The 20,970-nt window shown below is 50.8% G+C and overlaps 1 protein-coding gene across 1 annotated transcript; it reads right to left on the bottom strand.

Annotated features, from left to right (window-relative positions):
• Positions 1-759: 759 nt before the first annotated feature.
• FHIP2B (FHF complex subunit HOOK interacting protein 2B) lies at positions 760-18,470 on the bottom strand. Its single transcript, XM_065398161.1, has 17 exons — positions 18,381-18,470; positions 17,533-17,611; positions 15,191-15,360; positions 12,201-12,305; positions 11,542-11,664; positions 10,295-10,528; positions 9,907-10,103; positions 9,117-9,225; positions 7,857-7,933; positions 6,232-6,427; positions 5,232-5,401; positions 5,012-5,149; positions 3,828-3,918; positions 3,242-3,385; positions 2,296-2,436; positions 1,925-2,025; positions 760-1,543 (listed from the first exon to the last, which is right to left on the bottom strand). Exons 1-17 carry the CDS (start codon positions 18,423-18,425, stop codon positions 1,438-1,440), a joined length of 2,226 nt encoding a protein of 741 aa, XP_065254233.1. The 5' UTR covers positions 18,426-18,470; the 3' UTR covers positions 760-1,437.
• Positions 18,471-20,970: the final 2,500 nt, after the last annotated feature.

Raw genomic sequence — 20,970 nt, 5'->3', positions numbered from 1 at the left:
TTCCTCCAATAAAGGACTCCGTGTACCTTCTGTTCCTCCTTGCCCCAGGGCCCCCATCGCTAGCGAGCAAGAGCGTCGGACTAAATGAAAGCTTGTTTAACAGAAAGCCCCCTGACAGCAGCGCAGGGGGCCCAGTGGGACTTGTCTGTCACACAGCCACATCAATCATGCCTGCCCTGCTTTGCTCAGGAACCCCAAACACATCAAAACCAATGGAGTAAGCCTCAGGATCTGTCTGGGAGGTAGGTCCAGTCACTTCTTTATGCCTCTCTTACAGTTGGGGGGAAACATGACTTTTACCCCAAGGCCACCCACCATCCCTACTCCTCCTTCCCTGCTGGACTGCAGGGGAAGAGGGAAGGTATGGGCAGTGAAGCACTGGGAGTGAGGCTGGCCGCCCGCCCAGCAAGGCATCATAAGTGCCATGGCTGGAGTCTGACTGCAGGCTTCCAGGTCCATATTTTATATTCAGGGTGTTTTTAATAGACCCTGCTGGGCCAGGTGCAGCAAAGCACTAGCTGGAGATGTTGCACTTTGATTAAAGGCCTGAAGAAGAGTGTCTTATGGCCACCCAGCTGGGGCTGGCTCCCTTGTCTGTCCCTGTTTGTGTTACACAGAGGAGGCTGGATGGATTCCACCTGTCCAGAAACAAGGCCTGCAGGCCTCTGTGTGTGTGTGTGTGTGTGTGTGTGTGTGTGTGTGTGTGTGGGGGGGGGGGGGGGGGGTTGATTGAGCACCCACTTTTGCAATGTGCTGTATCCTACCTTCAACTACAGTTACCTAGAAGTCTATTCTGGGCTCACTGCCACGACAATGCACTCCCACGGGCCCTGAGTGCAATGCAGATCTCTATTCCACAGGGCTTTAGACACTGCCCTGATCATGTATCCATTCCTTTCCCTCCCCCTAGCCATAGCGACTTGGAAGAGGAGCTATAAAAATCTTGATTGTGGGTGCTGATAATTTTCTGCAAATGCTCCTGCCCACTCTGATCCTAAGAGGCAGCAGATAGAAATGATGGAGGGCTCTCAATGCACCTAGTCTTGCTTTCTGAACAGTGGGGGCTGTGGCAGCTAGTGCTTTCCTGGCCAGCTTTGGGAGTTGAACACTGAGCATGTTCTTTCCACCAATGATCTGAGCAAACCATTGGTTCTGTAAGGTAGGAAGCATCAAATGTGAGTAAGATGTTGAGACTGTTGCGATGCTGCAGAGTCCTGGTTCCCTGCTGCTCTGTGGAGAGGGGGCTATCCGGCAGGTGGGTGTTAGAGCCAGACATTCTCTGGAGGCCAGTGATACAGGAAGGTCTCAGCTAAGGTGGATGGCTGAGTGAGGAGTGGTGCTGCCTTCCCCCAAGCCATGGAGCACTAATCTCCCCGTGCTGGCACTGCACTCAGATCTTCTCTCCAGGAAGCAGGTGAGGAGAGCCGGAGGCTGGGCTCACGCAGGGCCCTCAGGGGTGAACTTCACAAAGGCGATGGCTGCCAGTTCCTTACAAAACTCCTCCAGCACCACCACTCCCTGGAAGAGGGTCATGTGATCGATCCTGCCAGGGAACCAAAGCAAATGCTGAGGAGAAGCTGGCTCCCTTGCCTGGAGAGCAGGATGTTCCACCACCCCAACAGATCCCATGCAGAAGGAGAAGGGTGGGAGCCAGTGCCTCAGCCCATCCCAGAAAGCTTAACACAGCTTGGGGCTTGTGTAGAGCACAAGCACTGGGCAGGAGTGTTACCAAACAACCCTGAGGCTGCTCGTACTTAATTCCCTGCTACCCCAGTGTATCAAGCACACTGGAGTGGGGCCCTGTGCTGAGATGAGGGGAGTTTCCCTGGTGGTTAATGGCTGCTGAGACAGATACTGTGTTCCCCTAGTTACACACGCTGCAGGGCACCAGTTGATGTAGCCCAATACAAGTACAAGCACTTACTGCTCTTCAGGGACCAGCCCCATTAACTGTCTCCGGACCAGCAGCAGCTTGGCTGGGAACTGAGACACCCGCTGGATTCTCTGCATCAGATCTCCGATCACCTAGGGAGGAGGTGAGAATTAGCTCCCTGCAGATGGAGAGGTGCCCCCCAGCTCTGGGTTCGGAGCACTCCGTACATACAGCCTTGCCCTGAGTCCAGGACTCTACTCTGGGCCCACTCAGCCTACTGGTGCTGGCAGCTTTGCAGCTGAGGGGCTTATTTTTGCAGTTTTCTGATTCCCTCCCCTCCCCCCCCCCCACCACCAAGTTGCACACTAACATCTACATGAACCCCTATGCCCCACCAAGGACTTGGCATAGGGAGAAGTTACCCTGATGAGTACAGAGAAGAGCGTCCTGCAGCCAGGAGCCAGGTTCAGGTAGGGGTCCAGGAGGTATTCGTGGAGGTGCGGGTGCGGGAAGAGGGCCAGGCGGGACAGCACTGATGTCATTTGTAGGTTCAGTCCATAGGGCTGCGGAACATAGACAAAATATGAGATTGCTTCCTTGAAGTGCCTTCGCAGAGGCAGTGGTTCTCAAAGTTTTGTATTGGTGACCCCCCCTTAAATATATATAAAAAGTGGTTTTAATTTATAACACTATTATAAATGCTGGAGGCGAAGCGGGGTTTGGGGTGGAAGCTGCCAGCTCACAACTCCCCCCCCAAGTAATTACCTCGTCACCCCCCCAGTTTGAGAACCCCTGCAGTAGGGGCAGCCTGGCTTGGACTCTGCCTTTGGTTCGTGTCCCTCTTATTCATTTAAAAGTAGGACGAGAGCCTGAAACCATCTTCCAGTGAGGCGGATCTCTGGTATTACAGGAGCACCCACAAACCCTAATCAGGATCAGGGCCTACTCCAAAGAGCTTACGGTCTTTGATGGTGACTTGTGTTCCTGTTGGACTATGCTCCTGGGGGCAGCTATCTGCTTTTGCAGGCCACCTGCAAGGTTACAGAAGTCTCAGTAACAAAGCTGTTACAGCTAGACAGGTCTACAAAGCTGGACACAATGTATTTCCCTGTTGAGGCTCAGTTTCAATTCAATAGTTGCATTTCCCCACCGACTTGGCTGAAGCCTTGGGGTGGAATGGAGATCTGGGAGGATCAAGGATCGCAGTCCTGTGTTGTGGTCACTAGCCGATACCTTTGTATCCTACAAAATGGCTAGGTGCTCATTGGTTAACCCAAAGAGGAAGCCCTACCTCCAGCAGAGTAAAGCAGAGAGTGCTGCCACCACAGCTCCCCGATCCCCCAAACAAGGCTGCAGTTTTCACCCTACCTGATCCAGGATCCGTGTCATACGGTCAAACAGCACCTTCAGGAAGTGGCCCTCATAAAACGCTGCTTGTGGGTCACAGGGCTCCAGAGGTTTTGGTGCCTGAGGCCAATTCCATGAGGCTATGTTAGCAGAGCATTCCTGAAACTGATCAGAAGAAGCGTGAGGGGCCATGAAGGAGGACAAAGTGCTCCCTGCAATTCTGAGCAGACTTCAAATGTGCTCTTAACCCTAAAACTAGGCTGAACATGGCCAGCAGCCCAAACTGCTGGGTGTGGGAGGCAGACAGGTGCACTGGCAAAGCAATTGGCAATACAGCTGGCACTGTTAAAGATCAAAGGCATTTTATATCTCCACTTGGAATGGGACAGGGAAGCCCCAGGCTGAGGGGGAAAAGAAAGACTTTGAAACCCTACCGGCCACCCTGTCTGAGCAGTGGGTATGCCCAATCTCAGCCAGGTCTGGCACAGACGGGGGGCAGAGTAAGTGCTGTGTGTGCCAGGTAGGATAGTCCTGATGGGAAGGGAGCTGTGAGATGGGAGTGGGGGCAGCAAAGAATAAGGGCATGGAGACCCCATCAATGACCTACCAGCCTTAAGGCATCATGCACATAGGTATCGTATCCTGCCTCCTCCAGGTAGGAGGAGGTCTTTGCCTCATCAGGAACTAGGCCCAGGAAACTGAAAGAGAGAAGCCAACAGGAGCTGGTACTCTAAGCAAATCTCCCCCATGCTGATGTTGCCCAGGCCCAGGGGGGAAAAGGAGTGAATGCAGCAGATGCAGAATGTGCCTGGCCTATTGGGACTGATATCCCAAGCTCCTAATGTGGTCTCCCCAATAAGGCACTTAACTTTCCAGCCATCGCACAGGCTCCTTCCTGACCCTTACTACAGGCACCACCGTACCCCATGAAACCTACCATCAGATTACCCTGCTGTCATTCCTTGGGTTACTGCTGGTCGTGAAGCTACCCAGCCACAGGCTTTGAAGCCGTGGTGAACTGCGCAGGCTAAGTAAGATGTCCCAAGCTTTCTAGTGGGGCTGGATAGCCAATGCCCATTAGCTTTAGGCTAGTGAAAGCTGGAGGGCTGGTCTCCTGGTAACAATGTACCAGAAAAACACTGTCTGGAGATGGGATGCTCAACAATGAGCAAGTGTGGGGTCTTCCTTTGCAGTTCAAAGTAATAGCTCAATGTATAAGCCGGAGGCTTAGATGGGCCCCTGGCATGGCTACTAATATGGGAAAGGGCCTGGGAGACAGAGCTCTAGCCTGTTATGGAAGGCTTCTGGGTAGGGCAGGATGCAAGCTGACCAAAACTCAGGGAGTTGGGTTTGCCAGAAGTTTTGGTATTTTTGAACTTGCTTTCATTCCAAACAGCAAAATAGGCTGTTTCTGAAATGAACTATGTGAAATTGACATTCAGAGGCTAGCGTTTTCACTTAGCTGCTGTGGGGCAGGGATCCTAGCAGACCCCCCAGCCCAGGCATGTTCCCTGGAGCAGGGAGCCTACCAGTCCACAGAGCCCTTGCTGGAGCAGGGGCTCCCAGAGTGGGGATTCACCCAGTCCTCACAGCCTGCGCTGCCATGGAATTGCACTGAGTTCTTCTCTACCTGCCCTTCATGCATCTGGGTTCCCCAAAGCCACCCCACCCTTCTGGCTGGATCGGAGCCATGAGCTAGCCTGTGGAGGGGAGGCAAAGATGTGCTGGACACTGGATGCATGGTCCAACATTCGTGATTCTTAGCCCCCACAGCCCAAGGGAAAGCCCTACCTGAGAACAATCTCATTCACGTCTGTCTTCTCATTAGGCCTGGCAGGCCCCCGGGGGGAGGATGCCATTGGCTTTTTACATGTCCGGAAGCCTGTATCTGGAAATTCATCGGTGAAATAGGGATCTTCCTCCAGCTCCCTGCAAGGCCAGGAACAGGCATTACATTGCAGCCCCAGCTTGTGCCCACCAGGTTCTGCGCTTCCCATTTCTGTCCACTTACAGTGTGTCCTCGTAATGCTCCTGCTCGTGGGTGCTCCGCTCCTCCTGCCCCGGCTGGCTGCGCAGGATGTAGCTCCGCTCCTCCAGGTTTCTCAGCACTAGGCTGTATACAATGTGCTCATGGGGTTTCCGGAGTAGCTCCTCAAACAGCCTCAGGGTAGCGAGGCTGATCTACAGGGACAGAATCGTGGCTCAGTTGTGGGACAAGTCTTTAAAACTCCCCTGAAAAGCATTTGCCACTAAAACGCAGCCATTCTATCCCAGCAGCTAGGAAGCCCAGCACTCCCTGCAGGGCCATCTCAGACCATAATCCCTTCCAGGGTTGATACATGGAGTTCCCAGGCAGTTAGCTGGGGGTGGGTCTTTCAGAGGAGACCTTAAAAACAAGGGATCCTGTCTGCTTGGTGAGGACATTAAAGATTTCATAGCATGGCTGACAGGAGCAGGGGTTTGCCCCAGCATTCTACTGTTGTACAGCATGCAATGTGCAGGGGGGCTGAACCCCTAGAGGTGGCTGCATTCCAGGGGTGCTGTAAATCTGGAGTGTTTGAAGTGGTTTGGGATCCTAGATGAGCGATACTGCATCAGTTATTAATATCCCAAAGCACTTTACAAATTCTACAGGGATCACTTCATCCAGCACTGAGATGGAGCCACCGCTCAGCAACACTGCCTGACTGCTGAGGGCCGAGAGTGAAAAATCCTGTATCTGACAAACTGCCTGGGGAATTTAAGGAGACCGAATGCAATGACCTGGCCTGGAACTAAGGCAGGACACCTCAACTCTTACCAGGGTGCCACAGCATCACTAATGATCTCAAGGGAGCAGGGCCTTAGGTCTGGAAATGGTCCAGAAGGAAGAGCAGCTTCCCCCCTTGAAATTCCAAGAGGGAGATTAGCTAGTAAAAGCTGAGTCTGGGGTCCCACCGGAGAGGGAAGAGGAGGGGGGCAGAGCCATGGGAGGCTGCAGGTGGCAACTCTGCATGCAGACACAGCCTCACCTCATCAGACAGGTGGTTGCAGTGCTCTATCAGCTGAGAGCGCAGGAGGTGCTGCTGTGGAGAGTCAGTGATGGCTTCTGGCTGCCTCTCTGTGCCCAGCAGGAATGTCACCAGTTCCTGGAGCAGGGCAGGAGCGCTGATCTGCCTCACCATGGCTGTCAGCATTGCTGTAGAGGTGAGGATGCCAAGTTCAGACCTGCCAAATAATGGCGGAGAGAAAGTAGATACTGCTGCTCATCTCCATGCAGCTGCTCAGAGCACACATGCAGCACAGTGAGCCGTGTGCTCTAAAGGAAATATCTCCACCCAAGGACCTCTAGGGACTTTACAAATAAAGCTCTATACCCACCCACCCCCTGTGATGGGCCAGTAGCACCGTCCCCTTTGATGGATGGGAAAACCAAATAACGGAGACAGGAAATGACAGAGCTGGGAACAGAACCCTGGACTCCGCCCGCGCTCATTTTTTGCTCTGACCCTAAGATGTCACTGCCTCCGGGACACTAAGAGCAATGTGAAAATAATGCAGTGTGATATCTGGAAAGCCACCTATTCCAGCTCACGAAGAGAAAGTCTCTCTAGAGATGCGTATGGACCACAGCAGCGGACGGAGGGCGCATGAAAAGGGTCAAGGCAATACCAAAGCCAGAGGCTAGACTGGGCAGTTCAGGTGTAATGAGTTTGGTAGTTTACTTTGCAGGGACAGAAGAAAGTCCAAAATAATACTGAAGGCCTGGAAATGCAGAGCGAAGTGTGAAACTCCATCTTGTCAGGGGCCAGTTCTGCTCCTGCCTTTGGAGGGGCCCTGAGCAGCGGCACTGGCTCTATGAGCTGCAGGAGAAGGCTTTAGAACTGACCACTGGCCTCAGCACTACCCTATCTTAGGGTGGATAAAATAAGGCACATCGCTTTGAATGACAGCTAAAGGCATTAGAAAACTGTGCCAAAACCACTACCTGCAACAGAGGAGATCTGATTCTTCCCTTATTTATTTTACACCCCTGCCTCGTCTCCAGCATGCTCAGATGTTCCCGCCTTTCCCTCTATTGAACTTTCTCTGCTTCCCAGACTCAAATTCCCCAGCTTGGCAGACCAGGTTAGAATCCCTCTGGTGGAATGTTCCATTCTGCAGGCAGGGGTTTCGCTTTTACACTGAAGTGTAGATTTTTTTGTTTTGTTTTGTTTAAAGACAGACTAACTTCCACAAAAGTTTGGATGGGACGCATGTGGCCGGGGAGCTGCCTCCTTGCGGGAGTGCTATGCACCCCTCTTATCTACCACACCTGCCATCCCAGGATTGCAAAGCACTTTTCCAGTGGGAATTATTTGAGCCTCACCAGCCTGAATGCAGCATTAACTCCATTCTACAGATGGGGAAACTGAGGCACCAAAGCAGTGACTCATTTAACACCAGCTGCTGCCATAGCCGGAAACAGAACTGAGGTCCTGACTCCCAAATCCCTACTTTCACCACAAGACTAACCCACTTCCCTCCCTCTCATGCCTGGTGTGGGTGCCAGACCAGCTCAGCCTCACACCATGGACATCCCCCCCCCACCCCAGTTTACACAGGAAGCTGGTGAACAGCCGGTTGGCCCCTCAGCCTGTGTGACACATGTACTCACATCTGCAAGAGCTGTGGCTGCAGAATCCCCTGGAAGAGCTTTTCACCAATGGCCTCCGTTACAGCATCTGCAACTACCTGATGGTCACAAAGAGAGAGTCAGTAACGAGCTACCAGCTGCCTGATAGTCCTACGACTCCCCTAGTTCCTTCCTGCATGACAAGAGCAGAGACTCTGCTGCTCCTTAAAGTTTCTCTCGGTGTGGTGGGGTCACTGACGTACATGGGGAGTGACTGCCACGTCACTGTTCCTTGGCCAGGGCTGACACATGCTATGTGGTTCTTGCACACAAAGACTCTGGAACCAAGTGACCCAGGCACTCCTATTAAAGGAAAGCATTTCCTGGTAGCTAGAAGATGGAGACAGAACATGCTGGAGTCTTCTTAAATGGGTTCAACCAGAAACCACTAGACTGGGGTCATCCAGGATGGCTCCCACCCTTTAACACGTCCCCGTAGGGACAAAATAATCCTGTTGTGACCTTAGCAAGTGCATGTTGTCATCTTGCAGCTGTGTGTGGCAATGATGCATCATAGTGATCTTCACAATATCACACAAGGATTGCAATTTCATCGTACTCTGATGCAGTTTCACAGAAATCTTCAGCTGTCTGGCAAGCTGGACTCACAGACAGGCCTGATGAAATTGAGGCTGTCCTAACACACTTCAGGACACATGGCAAACCCAAAATCCAAGCCACAAAAGCCAGGATGCAATAGTCCAGGAGCCACTGGAGTTGGTGGATCTCAAAAAGGCACCATAGGTGTCTTCTCCAAGGAGAATTTTAGCCATAAGACAAGACACAGTTTGGTTCCCAATGGCCCATCTACCATCACATCCGTGGCTCGTAAGTCCATTAGTAGTGGCCTAATGAGGTTGTCTACTAAATACAGGAGGAAAACAGGTGGCCTGGCCTGAGTTCTAGCAGAGATATGAGTGAGGCTGGCTTACACTGCAGCAGTCTAACTCCACTGCCAGCAGCTCATCAGGTAAAGGGCACAAGATGTTTAGCTGTAGGTGGGATGAGTGTAACTCAGCCAGTTTCCAATCCATTCTTGTAAATCAGTGGCTCTTTGGCTGTGCCCGAAACAGCATCTAGGGTTGGGCTAAGACGACGAGTTAAGATTCCTTAAATATCAGGCTCCCCACATATTTAAATGTATATTTGTCTTGCTCTAGAGACTTGCACCCTCTGGGGCAGAGGAGATGGGAATGCTCATCTAAGACAACAAACAATGGGGAGGAGTAACTTGTTTCTTACCGGGTGGGCCTCTCTCACGAGGTGATCACAGTAATCTAACCAGCTAAAGAAAGCATCCAGGCTCCCCTTTCCTGGGAAGGAGGCCTCATCGGTGGAGTTATTCTGCAACCTGCAAAGAGATCCAAGGGGGGTGAAGGACACTGTAGGAATCCACTCCAAAGCATCATCCAAGGGCTATGGTACATTTGGGGGGGTGGGGGGGGGGAAGAAGAGGCCTCCTCTCTGGAGTGACAGCAGTGAAGGAAGCTGCTAGTTCTCTCAACGTCCTCACTTGGCCCATATGGCATAGAACACCAGAGATGGAAAAGACCCGAGAGAGCAACAAGGCCAGCCGTTCTCATCCGGGGTCATGACCCACCGGGGGGGGGGGGGGGGGACACGACCACCCTGCTCTTCCCATATTGCTAAGTGGGTCCCTGTAGGGAAGAGGTTGAGGATCTCTGTTGGGCTGTACCCCCTGAGCCAGGGCAGACACCACACTGTTGCTATTCTCCAGGGACTTACAGTCCCAGCTTGAGCCATCCCATAGTCCCCCTTGGAGAGGATACCACAGCCTAGCAGGCCTCACTATGTACCCACGCCTGCGAGGTGCTCAATCCTGCCAAGGTCCATGGGAGCCGGGGTGCAGCCCCTGCAGAACAGATCTCACTAGTCTTCTCTGGGCCCAATACTTCCAGGGAGAAGGCCAAGAGTGAAACAAACCCTGGTAGGGTTGTTCCCTTGCAGTGAGGCTGGGAATGGATTTACCCCAGGCTCTCCTTATCTTCCTACTGACCCATCAACTTCCTACCTCCAGCTGACTCTCTCTAGGGAGAGGATATCTGCAGGGTCGGCTGAAGTAGGGACGGCATTGTACAGGTCACACAGGTGATCAGTCACCAGACAGCAAACGGCGCTGTTCTGTACCAGGTACGTGGCAGCTGCCTGCTGAGCGACACTTATGAGAAGCAGCAGGTTTTCCTGAGCTTTTAGTGCAACCCTGCTCTTCTGCCAGAGAGAGAGAGAGAGACAGACAGACAGACGTTACCACAGCACCAAGCCTGTTTATTCCCCTCCCCAGCTCAAGGGTGAATGGAACACCAAGGTTGACGCTAACCTGCTCCATCCCACTGATAGGCAAGATCATTCCCTACTCGCCACCTGGCACCCCTCTGCTTTCCCCCACTCCATGTCGGTACCTGGCTCTTGCACAAGTTGATTAAGGAAGTGATCAGATTGTTTTCCTTTCTCAGAGGGGAGGAGCTGGAGACAGAATTCTTTGGTTTTCTGGCCAGGCTAGTGCAGGGGGCGTCACCCATGGAACATTCTCTGTCCTGCTCAGGAGATGCAGTCAGGGCTCCGTTGGTAGCCAAGCTCTCTCCCTGGCTGCTGCCAGCATCTCCCTGTGGGCTCCCAGTTAGAAGATTCTTTCCCTTGAGAATAAAGAGACAGGAGAGAGAGCAGTTAGCATCACAGCAATAGCGCTTCCAGCATTGACACAAACGGGACTGATCCCAGGTACACACAGCGAATACCCAGAAAGCTAGATAGGTGCAACATGTACCTGAACATACCTAGATATGTATATACTGCAAAAACACCTAGAAATGCTTAGCTAAGCAGATAATAAAACAACACAGCACATTTCAACAGAGGATCTCATAACCCTTTGCAAACATTAATCCTCACAACTCCCCGATGTGCTGTAGGGAAGTAAATATTATCCCCACTTCACAGATGGGGGAGTACAGAGAAGTGAAGAGATATGTTTAAGGTCACACAGCAGGTCCAAGGTGGTGCTAAGAAGAGAGCCCAGGAATCCCAGATCCTAGTCCTCCGCTCTAAACTGCCTGATCAATGACTATGTGGCCTTCTAGTCACAGAACAGGTACAGCAGTGACAAAGCAAACTTCACACGTCCCATCAAGCCATCTGGGAGAGATGCATCCCCCCGACCCCCTCCCGGGAAAGGGGTGCTGAGCATCCCTGACCCATGGTCTCTTTGTTAAGACTACCAATCAAGGGGCCAATTAGTGCCAACCACTGGCTATTTTCATGGCACGAACACCAGCTCACTGGGAACTGGACTGAGATTGACCAAACTCGCTTCACCCGGGGCCCTCAAAACAGCTGTCAGATGGGAACTATCCAGGTCACCACCAGCACCGGATTAGACACTTTGCCTAATTTTAAAGAAGCCAGCAAGATTTCAGCTGCAGAGGAGCTCAGCGTCATCCCTGGGCATGCAGCACTGAGGCAATGTCTGTGATATATGGAGGTGAGATTCGACAGCTTGCTACGCTGTGGAAATTGTCTGTTATTCAGACCACTGTGCAATCATACCCTAGCAGATCAGCCCATTGGTCCCTGAAGCCTGCCTCCAGCAGTGGCCAATACCTTGCTGTAAGGAAGGGATGGCATGCAGGTGCCAATGCGGACTCCTTACCTCCAGGATGTACGTGAGCAGAGCAGGATCCTGCTTGATCTTTGCACACAGAACAGCGGCAAACTGTACCTCTTCCTTCTCAGTCGCAGAGCCTAGCGCATTGCTGCCGAACTGAAGGAGCTTCTGAGGAAGGACACAGAGCGGTCAGCCTTCACGGTGATAAAAGAGGGGGTAGGACTGAGCTTACATAGTGCTGAACGGGGTTTGCTGGCATCGGGGACGGGCATTCTTCCCTCCTCACTAGAAGCTGCTGGACACACTCCCCAGGAATATGTACCCGTATCAGTCGTACAGCCTCTGATGTACAAAAGAGCGGGCAATAGCCCCCATTGTGGCAAAGTAACATTCAAGCAAAGTATTCATCATTGCCTTGAACCCTGTATAGTGATTGACACCACTATCAATTGGGTATCAGAACGGTCATATTTTATACCCACTCTTCACTGGTGTAACAGAGCACCAGGTGCATAGCACTGGGGAACTGGGCCCCCCACGGGGTCTACGTTAACATCACTGCTCATCAGAAACTTAGGCCACTAGACCACTGAGTGAGGAAAGGTACGACGAGCGCTGCAAGGAGCAAACTTTACACTGCCTGCAGTAAGACAGCTCAGAAAGCGGCTTTGACAAGCCAAAGAGAGAGCAGAAGCAGCGCTCACCTGAACAGGTCTGTGCACATTCAGATAGTGCAACAGTGGATGCTGCACCTGTCCCAGGACTCTGCTGAAGAAGAGGAACACCTGCTGCCTCATGCCTGGAGGATACTGAGAGCAAAGGAGAGAGAGCGAAGTAAATTGGCAGTTAAGTAATATTCCCCTTCAGTGCCACAGGAAACATGATACGAAGTGTCTGAGCCAATCGGTATGTCACAGATAGATAGTGAATGTATGTACATGGCAGAGGTAAGAGCTGCAAACATCTAGCCATACGCACCCTATATACTGCAGCTAGTGCAGAAGGCTAAAACGCCACAAGGGTTTTCAAGTTTACATGGGCAGGGAAATTCCAAGAACAGAGGGTTTTGAAGCTCTTGGAGAACAAGATTCAGTTTATTATTGATTTTATCATCAGATAATCTGGTAAGGCTACACTGTCCCTGCTTCAGGCAACCATCAAGAAAGCGTGTGAGATACAAACTGGAGCCCAGCTGAACTGTGAGAACATTAAAGGGAATGCTCTGGGATAATGTTAAGACAAACACCAAGGTTTTGTTTACAAATAGCTTTTCCCAAATGCAGTGTGAATACAGGTTTTCACAACCCAAATGTAAGCGAAAACTGGTTTGGTTTAGGCAGTAAATATTTCCCTGCAGCACTGGTAAAACAATCATTTGAGCATTGAAAAACTGACTAGAAACAGCAGTGAAATTGACCAGACTTATATCACTATCCCAGCTCCGCACAATGCATAAAAATACCCTAACAGCAGAAATAAATAATGCTTTGCCCTTCTAATGTACCTTTTAAGGCTCTCACAGTGCTTCACAAACATTAATTAATTCTCTCGGTAAGTATTTATATTGCTTAATGAACTTCACTTTAATAAATTAAGCTTCTCAGCTGCCCTGTGGTGAAAAAAATCAATTAGATTATTTTTCCATTTTCAAAAGGTTTGTTATTCATAAGTCCTATAACATGATGAAATGGAAAAAAAACAAGCAAGGATGAATCATAGTAGAGATAAAGGGTAGACAGTACTGAATGCAACTGATTTTTATAAACACACAATAAAGACTAATATTTCCAGTTACTGTTTCCTTGTTTTTGTGTTAGGGGACAAAAAAAGACTATTTATAGCACAATAAGCCAAGTTATTATTAGTAACACAGGCTAGTATGGTTATAATTTTTAGCTTTTGATATTTACTCTGATAAAATCCTTTTAAAAACACTTCTTTCCTGCAAATCAAAGGATTGATCCTGCAACCCTCAATCATGGAGTCAATGAGACTACTCACCTGAGTAAACACTGCTCACATCAGCAAAGGTTGTAGTATATGGGGGAAATTTTTGAAATTGCCTAAGTGGTTTAGGAGCCCAAGTCCCGTTTCCAAAAGTGATTCAGGTGCTTAGGGGCCTATGAGTATGTCTACACTACAAGTGCTGCAGCTATGCCACTGTCGCGCTGTAGTGTAGACACCTGCTACAGTGACAGAAGCACAGCAGTAAATCCAACCCCTCAAGAGTTAGTAGCTAGATGATCAGAAAAATTCTTCAACCTAGTGGTGTCTTACCTGGGGTGTGAATTTTTCACACTGCTGAGCGATGTAGCAAGGTTGACTTAAGTTTTAGATGTAGACCAAGCCTTAGGTTAGATCTTCACTAGAATCACTGCAGCTGAGCTGCAGTAGCACTTCAGTGTGGACATTGACTACAGCAATGAGATGGGTTCTCCCACCCCTGTAGTTAATCCACCTCCCTGAGAGGCAGTAGCTAGGTCAATGGAAAAATTCTTCTGTCAACCTAGTGCTGTCCACTCCGGGGGTTAACTACATCACTCAAGGGTGTGGATTTTTCACACCCTGAGCGACGTCGCTGGGTCAACCTAACTTTTTAGTGTAGACCTGGCCTGAGTCTCGCTGAAAGTCAATGGGATTTAGGCTCTTAAGGTGCTGTCTAGCCTAGAATTTGAAAGGTGTTATCTAACATGTATTAACCTTGTAGTGTAGACAAGGCCATGTGCCTAATAGGCTGCTTACACCTTCCAAGTCCTAGTCTAGCCTAAGTGGCTTCTGAAACTGGGACCTCAGACTCCTAAATCACGGATGTGCTTTGAAAAATGTTATCCTGGTCTTAGTTCCTTAAAATTATACTTCTTTGCTGTGAACAAGTCAGACTTTATAGTCACTGAAATCAACAGTTCCACCACTAGGACAATGAATGGTGTTTGTCTTGGGCAGGGGTGGGCAAACTTTTTGGCCTGAGGGCTGTATCGGGTTTCGTAAATTGTATGGAGTGCCGGTTAGGGGAGGGGGTCGTGGCCCGGCCCCCACCTCCTATCAGCCCCCCCCTTCCCCCGGGACTCCTGCCCCATCCAACCCCCCCCATTCCCTGATTGCCCCTCTGGGACCCCTGACTACCCCCACCTCCCCATCCAATCCTCCTCTCATTCCTGACAGCCCCCCCGAGACCCCTGCCCCATCCAACCACCCCTTCTCCCTGTCCCGACTGTCCCCTGCCACCCCATCCAATTCCCCCTCCTTCCTAACTCCCCCCCAGGACCCCTGCCCCCATTCAACCCCATTTCCCCCCCAGACCACCATCCATACCCCCGCCCCCTGACCACCACCCCGAACTTCCATGCCCTCTATCCACCCCTCCTGCTCCCTCCCCCCTTACTGCACTGCCTGGAGCACCGGTGGCTGGCGGCGCTACAACCGGACCACGCAGCACAGAGCACCGGGTCAGGCCGGGCTCTGTAGCTGCGCTGCCCCAGGAGCTAACTGCCCCGCCACCCAGAGTGTTGCGCCGATGGTGGAGTGAGCGACCTGAGGCTGCAGGGGAGGGGGAACAGCAGGGGAGGAGCTGGGGGCGAGCCTCCCAGGCCAGGGGCTCGGGGGCCGGGCAGGACGGTCCCGTGGGCCGTAGTTTGCCCATCCCTGGTCTTGGACTTGTGCATGGCTGACTTGGTGAGTAACACGGTGTACACACCTCTGCTTTCCCCAAAGTGCTGAGGGTCTCCAAGATTTTGTGCTGCAGCAGGTATTCCAAACAAGGCCCTGTCTCCCCTGCTGGATGCTGCTTCTCCTCATACACCAGAATGTCCAGCATTTGTTTCAGGCGCCAGGGGATATCGGTCTCCTTAACTGGGGTGTTTTCATCTAAAGAGAAGGAATATATAAATCCCAATCAAAACACACTACATGCTGGGTAAAACAGGCATTAAGGCTTTAGCTCCATTCGACTATCAAACTTATACAGGCCAAAGCATCTTCATATACACCCCCCCGTAACTCTGAGATGGAACATGGCAGCTCTTTTAATAGTGCACAGCATATCCTGGGACCGACACGGTTACAACAACACAGCAATGCTATAATAGTTTGGGACAGGAAGTGAATAGCAAGCATATCCAACAGAAGCTGTAAGGGGAAGTAGTCAGAATGTAATTACTCAAAAAGCAATTTAGTCAAGACCCTGGAGCCAACACCCTTACACTTGTAAAAACATCATGGGATTGTCACAAGTGGCCAGGACTTCAGTTTTACGTCTCAGCTGGAAACCAGCACCTCTGTGCTGGGGAACTGGTTTGATATTGTGTCAGAGTGAAGTCAACGGAGCTCCACGTTAGCGCAGGGATATGCCCAAGCAGATCAGCTTGCGGGATTAGGGCCATAGCTCATGAGAGCTGATGAGATCAGAGCCTGGGGCAGCACAGTCACAGGCCTTACACTAACCAAGACCCAAATGAAACAAACCCTAAGAAAAAAAATCAGGCAAAGCCAATGCTTTATTCATAATTCCTACTGCAGGCATCAGGACACAGGGCACTGTTCCACACCACACAGGAGTGACCTTTTAGAAAGATTTTCTCTTCATTCTAAGACACAGTGAAAGACTCCAAAATGGTGAATTTAAAACCTTCCCCTCCCTGCAACAGAAAAACAAGTGGGTGTTTTCTTTTCAGGGACTGGTAGAACCCAGAGGAAGTTAACAAAAACAAAATTTTAAAAAATCATCATGCCTCTCAATCTGAGATCTTTTTTAAACTAAGTTTGAGCTTTGGGGGAACGTTAATAGGTATAAAACCACACACAACCCCCCCCCCAAAAAACCCCAAACAAACAACCAATTCATTTCATCCCAGACCTACGTATTTAAAAAAAAAAAAAAAAATCAGAAAATTCTATTTTCCAGAGGTAACTTTAAAACATATATCCTCCCAACCTCTCCCCTTTGGCTTCCAAGCTGTAATTTTCACTTTGATATTTATCTCTGTAGCACCCCAAGCAACTAGGACGATGGTTTAAAAATTATTATCCCTATAATAGAGCCCTTGATGGACCATTAGCTATAGTGACACTAAGCAGCAATGTTATAATAGAACAACAACACTGAGCTAGGCAAGAGCAAAGGTCAACGTTTCTCAAACTTGGGAGTCTAAGGTTAAGCTCATAAATCCATATTTAGGTATTTAAATAAGGTTAGGGGCTTAAGGCCTTCTTACCACACCACAACTGTACCAGTATAACCGTGCCTCTAACTGTCAAGCAGTACAACTCCCTCTAGTGTGGATGCAGTTACACTGGTAGGGACTAAGCTATCCTGGGATAAGCACTTTATACCAGTATAACTGTATGCACACTTAGGGCTGCAGCAGTATAGAATATCAGTTACAAAAAACACCTAGTACAAAATCTCTGTGTAAATCAGACCTAATTTAGTATCAAGAAGAAGAAATGTTGACCATAGCATTTAGTGCAGGAGCAGGCCAGCCATTCTCAAAACGTTGAGAGAGCATCTCTGAGCAACAGAGACTGGTTATTATAAGGCTCTGGCCCGGAGTATCAGATATCTACAAATGCCCGGGGACACGACCCCCCTGTGGTTCTTCTGGTGGGAAGAAGCAATGCCCGTGTGCCATATATAGAGTAGTGTGTACACATTTTAATGGTTGCAGGCAACATTTCTCCTGGCAGGGTTTTCATGGGCTATTCAGCAGGCCTTTCATTATCACTCACAGGAATGTCCTGCACTGACCGCAGGAAGAGGATGATGGAGGCATTAACATTTTGTTCTACTCTTGTGCCAAGGCTCTCAAAGCATTTTGTACACGTTAATGAATTAACCCCAACAAATGCCCAACTATGTCTGGTTGTCTCCCTTTTACAGCAAGGGAAGCTGAGTAAAAGGATTTCTCCAAAGTCTCACGGAGCATCAACTGGCAGAGCTGAGAAGACAACCCAGAAGTCCTAACTTGCAAAGTCCCCACCCTCCCCAGAGCTGGGAATAGAACCCAGGAGCCCGGACTCCCAGCCTCGCCCACCACCTACCTGTGGTCTCTAGGTAGTAGTGAGTGAGCCCTTTCCAGTGCTCGGTGAATGCCTCCAGCAGGTCAATGCTGGGCTCTTGCTGCAGAGAGGAGGGTGCGGGCGTTAGTAGATAGCTAGAGCCCTTTGGGAAGGGCACTGTTCATATCCACCCACAGGCCCTACTCACAGGAGGGTCTCCCCCTTCTGACCCCCCCATCCCGGTAGCATCCTGCTCCTTGGGAACCCCTGTCCCAATAGACATGGGGGTTAGGAGAGGAGCCCCCAAAGCAGAGTGCCCTGGGGCTCCTCTCCTGACCCCTAACCCCAAACCCCATAACTCCTGGGACACCTCTCTGTCCCCCCTCCTCTCCCCAAGCCCCAATTCTCTCCCCCCCCCCCGCCAAGAGCACCAATCTCCTGAACCCTATAGCACCCTGGGGCCCATCCTGGGTACCCTGTAGGATGCCCTCCCCCAGCCCGTCCCCTGTGGGCCTCATCTCCTGACACCCAATGACACCCTTGGGGGCCCAACCCAGATCCTACATCTAGGTTCTTGGAAGACCCCCCCAGTTCCCTGGATTACCCCATCTCGGGACCCCAGTGACACCCGGGTGGGGGGGTCCATCCTGGGTGCCCACCCCAGTACCCTGGCCCCAGGAGTTAGCCCCCATCCCCTGACCCCAACGACACCGGGGGGGGGATCAATCCTGGGCACCCCCCGACCCTGACCCCTGGAGGCGCCCCCCAACCCTAACCCGAGAAACGCCCCCCAAGCCCCACTCCCCGTGCCCTGCTCTCCCGCCGACCCCCTGGGCCCCACCCCCGAGCACCCCGCTCCCTGGCGCAGCCGCCCCCGGCCGGGCCCTCACCGTCTCCACCGCCTGCTGTAGGAAGGCGCCCAGGCGGCTGAACATGGCGGCGCCGCCCGGCCCGCCGGGGGGACCCGGCCCGAGCAGACGGAAACCCGGGCTCCACCCGGCGGCCTGTGCGGGAGGCCGGGGCGGGGAGGGGGCGGGGGGAAGCTGGGAGGGAGTGAGGAGGGCGGGGCAGGTTCAAAACGGCAGGAGCTGGGGGAGGGGGTCAGGGGGCTATGGGGGAGGGAAGGGGTCAGGATGGCATGGGGGATTTGGGGGTGGGAGTCGAGGGAGCTGGTGGAAGGAGTCAGGGGGGCTATGGGGGAGCTGGGGTAAGGGGTTAGGGGTGTATGGAGGTTATGGGGGAGCTGGGGGTGGGGATCAGGGGGAGCTTGGGGAAGGGGCCAGGGCTGTATGGGGGAGCTGGGGGTGGGATCAGGGGTCAGGAGGGCATGGGGGATGTGGGGGAGCTGGGGGAGGGAGTCAGGAAGGCATAGGGTGACCCCCACCCCTTTATTTTAAGATGTACTGAAAATGAATTAAAACTGATAAGTACCATTTTAAACATTCAACGGTTGCTTGTGCCAATTGCATTGTATGCCAGAGGGCAGCAGAACTGTGCCCTTGAGAGAAAAAAACCACGGCTATGCTACGGGAAGTGGTGTTTCCCTAAAACATCCTTTAAAGTAAAGTGCTCTCTCTTGTTTTCCATATGGTTTCCCCTTATTTCCATCCAGCAGTGGATGTCTTATTTTTAAACTTGAAGAGATGGTGGGGTGGGGTAGGAGAACTGGGGATCCAGCCGTTTCATGCACCAGCTTTTTTCACCTCACCTGGATTTTAATCTCACCCTGGGCCAGAACCAAAATGTCCGTTGAACTTCAGCCGTGTTCCTAATCAATATTTCCCAATCACAAAATCACGGCACAAACCTGACTAAAGGAAACCCCTCCAAGCATCATGCATTTTACAAGATAAAAGGTGGGGTTTGAAACATTTATTTGACATGACAGTTTGTTAAAAACAACCCAAAACCCCAGCAAAAAACAAACAAAAAAGACATTCCCCCCCCATCTAACCCTCACATCTTTCTGAATTAATGAGTTACACAAAGGATCTTTAAAGGCACACTGTCAACTTAACATTTCCTCTCCCCCCCCCCCTTTCAATTTGGTAAAAGCATGTTTTTAAAAAACTCAAGAACATTAGAAAAAAATATTTCTACAATTACAAAACAAAATCCAATGCAAACAGTTGCTTTTAAACAAATAACAGTTCCCCTGCAGTGTTTGCAACCTAAACATTGCAGCACCATGCAAAGGAAATCAACAAAGTCTGTTTTGCTTTAGATTACGGTCAGGTTCTTATACCCGGATCCTGTAAGTTACTGATTCTGCATGAGCAAGCCCTTATGAAACCCACTGGGCACTGTGTGGTATGAGTTCCTCTCTGTGCTCCACTGAGGATGGGAATCTCCAATAGCCCAGCTGGAGTGACTCAGGCTTTTAGCTCTGGAGGTGTCATCTGTTTCAATCCCAGGTGTGTTGGGGTGGCTGTCACACTGGGCCAACTGCAGCCTTGTTGACGTCAATATGGCTCTCGGCAGGCCCAGGGGAAGGCAGCTCTGATTGCAGATCAGAACCAGACAATGAAAGTGATGAGAAATTGATTTCCGTTGTCCAAGTCTTGGCCGAAGAACATAAATAACGATATGTTCTCTATATTTTGAAAAATTCTTTTCATCGCCTAAGGTGTTATTTGTAACACAAGACACTAGTTTATTCACAACATATTACCTTGAAGCTGACTGAGTCCCTATAAAGATAAATACAATCAACGCTCCTGTGTTTACACTATTCTCAATGCAGTTACTCTCATGCCGCTTGCTGTAATGAAAGTTGTGTCCATGTCTCAGCCTTAAATATTCACTGGGCATCTGAGCTTTCAGGCTTGGGAGAGAGTTACTAACCAGTCTTTGCCCTTGCTCTGGTGCTGATGGCAGCAGATCTCAGATTGCTTTATGAAGGTGGGTCAGTGTCATTAGGCCTGTTTGACTGAGGGAGAAGCTGAGGGACACAGAGGGGAAGAGACTTGTCCAAGGGCAAAACCCAGCCGTCTTGACTCCCTGCCCTGTGCTCGATCCACTAAACCACAGTGGGCACCTACAGTCGTTCCACAGCTCATTGGACTCTGATATTTCAAAAAGAAGTGAATTGCCCATCTCTAAATGGCTACAGAAATTGTTGTCTCCTCTTAGCAGAGCCTGTGACCACTTTAAAAGCAGCTGCCACACTTCTCGGTCCCCGCTCATGTTCCTTCCCTTTCAGTTCCAGCATGCGGGCTCCCAAGAACAGCTGGCCAGAGGCAGCACAGCAGGGTAGCATGCACACCTCCTGGCAGCCTCCTCCTCCCGTTTAGACTCCTGGGTGTATGGCCAGCGTACCCAGTTAGAAGCACTCTTCTTCTGATTTCAGACATGCCCAGCTGCACAATGCATGTAATGTTATCAAAGAGCTGCATCATTCCATCCCTGCACTGTAAAACATCTGTGTCTATCTGGAAACCAAAAGTAGGGCTGATATCTCTATGGAGAAAGGTGTTTGCT

The sequence above is a fragment of the Emys orbicularis genome, chromosome 2 (assembly GCF_028017835.1).
Source record: "Emys orbicularis isolate rEmyOrb1 chromosome 2, rEmyOrb1.hap1, whole genome shotgun sequence".
NCBI classification, from domain to species: Eukaryota; Metazoa; Chordata; order Testudines; family Emydidae; genus Emys; species Emys orbicularis.
The sequence above is the reverse complement of the archived record's forward strand: the minus strand, read 5'-3'. Positions and strand labels throughout refer to the sequence as shown.